Source organism: Anopheles funestus, chromosome 2RL (assembly GCF_943734845.2).
Source record: "Anopheles funestus chromosome 2RL, idAnoFuneDA-416_04, whole genome shotgun sequence".
NCBI classification, from domain to species: domain Eukaryota; kingdom Metazoa; phylum Arthropoda; class Insecta; order Diptera; family Culicidae; genus Anopheles; species Anopheles funestus.
In genome coordinates this window covers 1,035,247-1,045,000 of record NC_064598.1, presented here as the reverse complement: position 1 = coordinate 1,045,000, position 9,754 = coordinate 1,035,247, and the positions used below count along the sequence as shown (strand labels likewise).

Genomic DNA, 9,754 nt, shown 5'->3' with positions numbered 1-9,754 from the left:
TTGTGTTGTTTGTGCGTGGATTTTTTTTTTGGCGCGTGCTCCTTCACTTTGAGCATGGCAGCTCGATGAGCCGGCCACAAGAAAGTAACGCTTGGGAAGGGACGCGGACGCCAAGCGGGCATCGTAACGTCGTATTTTTGGCATGATTGTTTAGTTGGCTGTCAAATGAGAATATCTACGGCCGGTGGGTGAACCGATGTTGTTAGCACGAAACGAAAACCCGAAGTGCCAGGGCAGCGCGACGAGACGAGGTGCAAAGATTGATGGATGGAAAATGGAGACCGTGTAACGGCGCGGCAGCCGCGGTCGCGGTAGACGCATGAAGCGAGTGAGGGTTTAATAAAATATGGCCGAACGATGTTTGCCGCTACCACTGCTGGTGCTGCTGGTGGTGCTAGCGTTGTGGGACCATACTTGGCAGTAGCTGGCAGGAGAACCCACCAACACGGCACACGAACGGCGCACGGCACGGCGCTGTCAATGTCGTTTAGGTTCCGCTTTCAATCAACCGTTACCAACGATTCCGCACGCCATGGACGGTGGGCACTCGCCAGCTTTTCTTTTCTTCCTGCGGGATGAATTTGACGCTTGCAGCGGTTGTCAGTCGTTTTTTTTAATGTTGTCAAATGTATAAAAAAAGTATCTCTACGGTGCTCTAATTCCCTCCGCGTACGGTTGCAATTGTCATGGGGATTAATGATCTACGCGAGGAGGGTTTGCGTTCGTAGTGGTCTTGCAACGCATTTTAAGGTACTCGAAATGAGGTGTACACATGAACAAAAAAATAATACAAAGCTGATAGGTAGCAGCTACGACGCAACTATGTAACTGCATACATGCGCCATCAATGTGGCGCGTTTGGTGAAAGCTTTTTCGTAACTAAATTAATCCGTCGGCAAGTAGTCGTGCGCAAAACCATGTGCTTCTGCAAACACGTTGCGTTATTCGGATTCGGAAATGTCCACCGTTAAAATGGCCGATATCTTCAGATCGACCGATCAAATGCTTCAAACCGAGCAGCACGACGCCGTATCCTGACCTCGGCCAAGTCAGTCGTACGCGCAGAACATTTTGGTAAATTATTTGCTTTCCCATAGCACAGACTAAGGGCGCCAGACGCAATCAAAACGTGCATTAGGGACAAGAAAAATAAAAATAAGTTGCTGAAGCCGCTTAAAACCGTGCTTCGAGGGTGGAAGCAAGATCATATGACGGTAGGAAATTGGAGGGCACAGACGATGATCCGTGCCGGCAAGACAACTACACCTCACTACTACCGGCAACAGGTGGCACATTCGAGCAGACCCGGTAAGAGTACCAAAGCACACGGAACGAAGAGTACCTAGTGATGGTAGTGGATTGTCACCAATGTAAATATGCACCTCAACGCACCTTCTGCGGATGGACGGGTTGAAGTACACACGACACGACGACAGCGATCGATGACGATGATGATGATGATGGTGATGATGACGATTCAATGAACAAGCAACGAAAACGAAGGATGCCACACGCGAGTACACAAACAGTTGCACAAATACTCGCGCACGTGCTCTAGCGATGGCCGATGAAAATGGCTTTGGACGACGCGAAAACGGACGATAAAATCCAAATACGGTTAATGTAAAAAGGGGCGACGAAAGCACGCGGTGCGGGGTGGGGATATATGTTTTGCCGTACGGTACGCTGGCACTAGCAGCCTTTTTAGCGTGTTGCAGTGAAACAGAGTAATCAGACAAACAAACTTACTAAAAAACAACGACAAACTTAAACGATACTAAAATGTTGACTTAACGATTTGACACAACAGGACGTATTAAAACAATGGTAACCGAAAACTTGGAGTGAAGTAGATATAAAACAAAAGTAACGCGGTAAGACGAGCGCTTAACAACACACCACCCGGCCCTACTAGCAGCTACGGTACACTACGGGAGAATAACTGTCTCGTAGATGGCGATGCGCGAGTGAATGGAGCTATCGCTGGCGTTTAGATCCCCGGCATAGGTTCGGCACGAGCGCGAGATTGTGCTGCAATGTGGTTTATGCGAGAGATCATATTGGCCATCCCTTGCGAGTAGAAAAGAGTAGTGCGTGAGAGATCCATTTTGTGTGGCAGTGTGATAAAGCAAGGTAATGACACAGAGAGGGAAACAAAGAGATAGAGAAATGGAGAGAGAGAGAGAGGGACAAACCGGGATAGATCTCTTGCCTTTGCGTTCAGATATTATTAGTAAAATTCGTTTACTAGGATGAACACTGCCATAATTGCATATAAGTTTACAATTTTGTAATCCAAAATATCAACGTCCACTGTACAGAAGGGCAGAGAGGGCAGAAATATAGAGAGAGCGTGAGAGAAAGTGTCGTGAAGGGATGATGCGTCTCATTGTACAAACGCTCGCCCCATGCTTTGTGCAGGTTTCTCACGCATACTTCCCGTACCTTGCAGTCAGGTCCTCTCGCTCCCTCATGGCCTGAATACACCATGATTGTAGTTGCATCGTGTGCGTGATTTGCCGTTTAATTATTCGGCGCAATGCGAGTCCCACTTAGCCCCAACAAAATGATACTCACGCGACCGATCGGTTGATCGATCGCTGACTTGTAGTGATCCGCAACACTGGGACGGTGGGTACGAAGGGTGAGGTATTATGTCGTTGCCGCTTAATCTAGGCCGATGTTGGACAGGAATCGCGAGCCGTGATTGTTGGAGGTGTCAATTATTCTATCACCGATCCGCTGGTGACACCAACAGCGATCGTTGTTTGGTGATGGCGAAATGGAAGAAGGACGCATCTAAAGACACGATTGCTTCGGTATGATCCGGCATGGAATTATGTTAGAACGCACTTCACACCAACGCACTGAACCAACCGAGCTGTGCAAATCATGTCCAAAAACGGTGACGGTTAGTTTATGGTGCTGTAACGGACGCGATTAAGATGCCTTTCGATGGGCGCGAATCCGTACACATGCTGACGATGCGAAGATTGTCGATGGCATCGGTGAATTAGATTTTAATGAAGTAATTAATTCGTCACGGTTCGTGTGCCCACACGAAGGGCAAACATACTGGCGGGCAGGGCAGGGAAAGGGGGGGGGGGCAATAATAGAAGACCGATTTTACCGGGCTGGGCCAGTTTCGTGGCCGTTCGTGGTCTGAGAGAGCAACACAGATCTAAAATTAAATCTGCCCACTAGCAGCATTATGTGTAGCAGCACACACCCCACTATGTTCTCTGCTTGGGTCGTGTCCCTGGTCCGCATCGGTATCGTCACTTCGTCATTTAGCGTATCATGTCCTTCACTGGCCTACACCATCATCCGCCCCATCCACACCACCCGTACACACCTACCCGCGGATGGTCGACGAAATTGATCTCCGTATGGGAACACGGTGCGAAGGGAACTGCAGCGGATAAAAACAACCGAAATTGATGTGTCAAAAACACACAGAAATGTGTTACATTGAGAATTGGCATGATAAACGTCTCGATCTCACGATGTGCACGAAGTTTGATTTAAGACGATTTTCGCCGAACGCTGCTTGCGTGTGAAGTTGTGAAGAAGGAAGACGTTATAATTATTTACACGATCTACGATCTTATTTATGTAACATATTTCGCGGATTGGTATTATTTGCACATATTTTTCATTTTCATTTTATACCGTTCGGAGGGTAAACAAGACCCTTCGAGACATGGCAGCTTGGAAAGCTTCCCGTACTTTGCTCGGCTGCAGGTGTTAAGCCCCGATCTAAGTACGACCCATTCGTAGTGAATTAGATAAACCCATCTTGCTGGAAATTGTAACAAAATGTTCATTATTTTACGACTGCTTTACTTCACGGTAAATAATGTGTGTCATTAGCGGCCGCCACTTGCTACAGACTTCGCGTCACGGGCTGAGTGGGTGGCTGAGTAGGAATGTTTACAATACACGGCGCGACACCCGTGTCACAGCCTCTGTAAACATGCCAGGGGGGTTTCTACCCCCCCAAACACATAGACAATTCACGCGATGGAAGGGACCGTATGCCACCAGCCCTTCTCGTGTATTCAGTTCGTTTTCGGACCACCGGCTGCCGGTGTCACTGTCTTGAATGAATCGACCAAAAGAAACGAGTTTGAAAAAGCAAACGTTTGTCTAATACGGTGTCCCAAAATGTCTCTTTAGCTCTTCCGCCAGCCTTCTCCGTACTCTCTTTCCGACACGGTTAACAATTTTCCACCTGGCCTTGTCAAGGAGTTGAGCCTTTCGCTCCAGTGCGAGGTGTTGTTCTCGCGCATGGCGACCGGTGCACTGGTCGCTACCGGTGTTGGTGTCGTTTAAAAGAAAATTACCACACTAATTATATGCCTACCTGGCCGCTGAGAATGTGAAGCAAACTCTGGGGCTGATAACAAGATAATTTTGTAACCATTTTCACCACTTCCGCTCAATGCGCGGCACGAGCTTCCATTACTACCAACGGTTGATGTTTATGTGTTCTCTAAATAGTATCATGCTCTTCTCTCTTCCTCCCATGCAGGTAAGACGCCCAGACACCCAGCGGTGTTTGTTGACATAATTTGTGGAATGTACACAGGTCCGTGGACAATTAATTGGTTTTTGGAGTCAATTGGGAGGACATAGGGGCCCCTACATCGGAGAACGACAAGGTAAGGCAGGTATGGCGGTGGTGATGAATGTAAATCTTCCGCTTCGCTTTACGGAGAATGCAAATGATGGTATGGTTTGTTGCAGAATTAACGTAAAACATGACCAACGAATAGCGTGTTGTGTGGGGTTGCGTAGATTCGATCGTGTCTGACTGGGGAGTGCACTATATGGAGATTATTTTGAGACATTTCCGTCAACAGCTTCACGTGTGCTTTAGTCTAAATGCTTTATTGATAAACTATTGTTTATTAAGTCTCTTTTTTCTGATACAAATGGGGGAAAATGAGAAATCTCCTTGATACCATTTGTTAAAGGATGTAGCAGCGCCAACATGTTTTCCAACCGGGAGAAATAAATTGAAGTCATTTTATAGAAACGCTGTCCACCCTGCTCGCGATTCGAAGAACATCCCGCTCGCAATAAGTGGTTCGAAATCGCAGATGCTTTGGTGGAGTGAATTATGGAATTAATTAAAACTTTTCACCCAACCCAACGGGAGGAAAGTCATCCACTCGCGACCGGTATGGTTATTCGTTGTTTCACCCTCGCCCAGATATCTTTGGTGTTCTTGCCAGGATTTTGGGAAGAAAGTTTACGTCGCCCGTTTGGACGTTCGTGGGCCAAGCACAACAAATTGATAGCAGTTGTCCGTGTTCATGCTCGCGTGTTGGGTCGATTAGTTGTGTAGGTTTATTGTTGTGGTTCGAATAAGGTTCGTTAATAGAACTTCTCGTTCCATAATTGTTGTGCTGCCAAATGTTTAGCTGTACGATTGTTTAATTGGAGAAGCAGTTCGTGCTATTTTTATTAATTTAATTGCAGTTCGACGGAATAGTATCTGTTGATACCATAAGAGAAATGGAAAGTCGGACGTGTAGGTTTTTTTATACAACAAAAATTGTTCGACATATCGTTCACGAGGATCAGGAAGTATTGAATATATATTGCAAAGCAAATTAGGCACGACAGACATGCACAAATCCAGCTGAACGAAGAAAATGCCTATGTCAAGTCAGTTGTATAACATTTACATGTGTAATCGTGTACTAAAATGTCAGGTTGAAAAATGTAGTTCTAAACTTTATGTGTTGCCATAGTGAGCTCAGCTTCAAACAATTTAGACCAAAATGACTTATGATGACTTAAAAATGCTAATCACACACGAAATATGGAATGTTGATTATTGTTTAAGAGGCGTTTCTTTGAGGATGACTGAGTGCGCGCAGTAGCGCCCTCTAGCGATCAGCGCTGCTGTTAATTGGTAGACCGTAGCGTTCGCGGGATGTCCGTGCGCATTGTTGATTTATGGAAAGCGTCAAAAAACGACAAGCTACCGCACACCAAATACTAGTGGCATTCCATTTCGGCACACAAGAGCAAAAGCGCGAATAGCGGAAGTTGATATTTTATTCATGAATACCCGTCGACAACCAGAGCGAGCAAGTTTTCAAAGAGGATGAACAGGACAAAGAAGCTCATCCTGCAGCCCTCGTCCTGCGATGAGTGGCGCTATTTCGTGCCCATCCAGTTCAGCGGAAGGCTCAACTATAATCGATTGCGGTGGGGAACCAGCTGGCGATAGACAGTCCGCTCACTCTGGTAGCCGTGACTGCCCTTGTGTGCTTTCATAATTGACGGATCACAGCGCTGGCGCTGGCTAGAGTGAAAAGGGCTTGCAGCATAGGAAAGCACCTGTATGATGAGACGGTTCGATAGAATTCGCCGAATTATTCTCCCGTCATCTCGGGCTCTAACATGCTAAAAAGCTGGCAGGTTAGTTACCTGCACAGCGACTACACAGCAGCATCCGTCAGCAGCAGTGGCCCCAAAATGATGTCAGAAATGTTATTATTCCGCTGCCCCGTGATGACAAGCGAAGGCGCGTTCTTTCTTGCCTGGTAAGAAAAAAGCGGTCCAATACGTTGGTACGCATCGTGTCCCGTATGCGCGAATGTGCATGCACTAAAATATTCAACGATTTAATTTTCCGCGCTAGACCCGGTTGACGGAGCCGCAAAGGAAGACGGTGGACGTGCACACATACACCACACTCGGTGGGACTGATCTCGCTTGTGTCGGTGTGCGCTCAAGGTATTCACCAAACGTAACGCGTTGCGTGCGTGTAGGATCGCTTTACATCTCACCGTTGCTTTGCTAGTCAGCAGACGCAACCTCATCTGCCTCTGCATTGAGCGACCCATAGAGCGTACAGAGATTGAATATTGATAGCTCAATTATTGAGGTCGGTGCTCGGCCAGGCACACCGGTAGTGGTGACAACCGTTTTGAGTACCGCAAGGGTCTACGCAGCCACTCGCTATCACGGGCCGGCAGTGCGGGCTAATAATCAAAGCTTGTAGTGAGTTGAAACAAAAACAGGCGAAGGTGCAAGCGTTAGTAGTTACAGGCGGCAATTTGGTGCAATAAACTACAGCATGAAGGGTACCTGGTTCAGTGTAAGGTGAGATGGTTAGGATGATGTTTTAATTTTAACGGTGACGCCATAAACCCTCGAGAGAGTTAAATTTTGCAGTGTTCAAGCACACACCCAGCTAAATACACACACACACACACACACACACACACCCCCACACATGAGACATGAAATTTGCTACAAGAATATCGCAAAAAATACAACAATACGACCATCGCTGCAAGTGCGGACGAAGCAGCTATATGTTATTTTTATCACACAATTAAAAATACCCACACATATACTCCGATCTGCGTTTCCTTTCGCTTCAGTGGTATTAGTTATCATGAGTTCTAATGCGCAAACAGAAAAGTTAAACATAATGTGTAAGTTAGCCAAAAAGAAGCCTCATAGAGGTTCACAGAAAGCTTGTGTTATATTATAGCGAATAACCAGTGTCTCAGTTTGAGTCTGTTTTGATGCATAGGGAACATGTTGTGGGTATTTGAAACCAACGAACATTGGTCCATTTCACACTACAAGCATAAACAACAGCATCCTTGAAAACACATAAATTGACACTTGTGGGCCGCATCCGTTTGGAGGAAAACAACAAAACCGCTTGTCGCAGTAGCTATTGATCGGCTGCTACTCGGCCAAGCGTATCCGTTTGGTCATTTTGGATTCTACCTTCGGTGGGCTAAGTTGATCGTGTCGTGCCGATCGTCTGAACCGTAGAATCTTAACAACAAGCGAACGCGGTGAAACAGTGTAGCAACGCTGTTTGTTTTGAATATCCCACTCGTTTGACGTTTCATCTGTCAAGTCGATCGAGTGAGCGAATGGTTCTAGTACCTTTAGCGTGTGTTAAGTAGATCTCAGTGTTTCCACATTATCAAATGTCAGCGAATGGTGTGTTGTACGCGAAATATGGCCCGTTTTTTCGGGACGGATTGTTATTTCTGTTTCAGTGGTGGGCTTTGAACATAATCCACCGGACAGAAGCCGGGGCGTTACCGAAAGTTTGGTGCCGTGCTGCGTGCTGCTAATTGATCACCGGGGGCCAATTGGAAGATGCTGCGCTGTTATTTTGGTATGACTGCGCAAATACAAGCGAGTATCGGGTTTTCTACGCTGTGCTGTTTTTGCCCTTCCGAACGTAATCGAAAATTGAAAGTGACAACTTCATTAGCCTTCTAGCCGGTGTTTGTTGGTGTTCATTCTCACACCTGCATGTGAAACGGAGAGCGTGGAAGCGCATTTTCGGCGGCAAACGGCGACACGTTAAAGTTCGCTTCAAGTAAACAGAAGTTGTGGAAAAATGTAGTTTTTCACCACCAACAGTTTCTGCATCGTGAATACAATCTGCACTTCAAGATGTTCTGTACTTCCCAAAAAGGTGAAAGATGTGTTCAAAGTTTACCGCACAGGTGGCACTATACACGTACACCCGGAATGTGTATTTAAAATTCTGTGCACGTGTATAAGTGGATTGGGGTGTAGGATGTTTATGAAGACAGAAGAAATAGAGAAAAAAAATCAGTCCTCCAATACGTGTCCAAATCTGTGCATTCAAAGACTTGGTTTCGAACCCGCGAATATTGTGCCGGTTGGTGGTGGTGGTGGTAGTGAGCACAGGGGAAACTGTATTTATGTTTGACCAGCTTCCACGGTGGTGGAGGAGAATCGTTAGCGGCAGCGGTGGCATGGCCATGTCTGCGAGGAAGTTGAAACCGTGCCCCAGCCAGATATCGATAGCAATTGACAACGACAAATGGGCAGCATCGTCTACGGAACCGGACTGGCACGAGGAAATGCTCAAGTAGGTGTCTCTGATTTTTCCAATTTTCTCGTCACCGTTATCTTACTTTTCCCCCGTTTGTCCCTCAACCTCGGGCGTTATTAGCCCACTGGCAAGAAGTACAGATTGTTTACTTTTTTTCTCGCCTTTGCCACCACCCATTGTGGGTCGACGAAAAAAATAAATGCGAATGATGGAACGATTTTCCGACACGCGAAGATACTTGGTTTGGTCCTATTTGAGTATTTGTATGTATATGTGTGTGTGTGTGTCACGGCCGCATACAGTATGTGAGCTGTTTGGCGGTTTTTTCTCATTCATCTTCTGTCGCTTCCTTGCCTTTGATGAGTACTGATGGACTCGTATAGTAGAAGTGGAAGTAAGTTTACCGCGCTGGGTGGACTGAGGGTGATAACGAAAAGAAGACGCAACTACGGTAGACATTTACCGATTGTCGGTCGAACGGTCGATCGTGTTGCAAGTGAAGTGCGGCAAGTGCGGCGTGAATTGTAATTGACACCCCTTTGGACGGTTGGTTGGTTGTTTGGTCGGGGGAGAGTGGGGTTGGGGAGCGTTGGTTCGCGACACCATGACCGTATTGTCGTGCCGCGAAGCCACAGATGCTGTGCTGGTGTTGATAATAGTGTACACCGTGAGTCATCGCGGTAAGGTCGGGGCGTATTTTTAACTTTTGGCTGCTTCAGCGGATCGCGTCGAAATACGAATAAAAAAAGGGAAAAGAACACGAAACTCAAAATGGTGGCAACAATGAAAAACGGCACACCAAACGACCGTTAAGGCGTAGTGTGCCTAAGGAGCAGCAAGATGGGAAGAAAAAAAAGCACACAATCGTACAGACAAACACATTGCAAATCA

General features: G+C 46.6%; 2 protein-coding genes across 11 annotated transcripts in view; one reads left to right on the top strand and one right to left on the bottom strand.

Annotated features, from left to right (window-relative positions):
• LOC125762025 (G protein-activated inward rectifier potassium channel 3-like) overlaps positions 1-9,754 on the top strand; it is a 68,019-nt gene that overhangs the window by 21,332 nt on the left and 36,933 nt on the right. The window contains exon 1 of one of the 5 annotated variants that reach the window (XM_049423699.1): positions 4,671-7,125. The exons of 3 other annotated variants lie outside the window; for them this stretch is intronic. In XM_049423699.1, the coding sequence (XP_049279656.1) occupies positions 7,100-7,125 (26 nt within the window). In that variant the 5' untranslated portion in view covers positions 4,671-7,099. Of the gene's footprint in view, positions 1-4,670; positions 7,126-7,490; positions 8,900-9,754 lie in introns of those variants that run through there. One more of the 5 variants, XM_049423697.1, reaches the window with a different exon arrangement.
• Positions 1-9,754, bottom strand: part of LOC125762028 (serine/threonine-protein phosphatase 2B catalytic subunit 3-like) — a 42,181-nt gene that overhangs the window by 8,206 nt on the left and 24,221 nt on the right. The window contains exon 1 of one of the 6 annotated variants that reach the window (XM_049423709.1): positions 1,750-2,335. The exons of 1 other annotated variant lie outside the window; for it this stretch is intronic. The gene's annotated coding sequence lies outside the window, so the exon portion shown is untranslated. 4 more of the 6 variants (XM_049423706.1, XM_049423707.1, XM_049423708.1 and 1 more) reach the window with 4 other exon arrangements.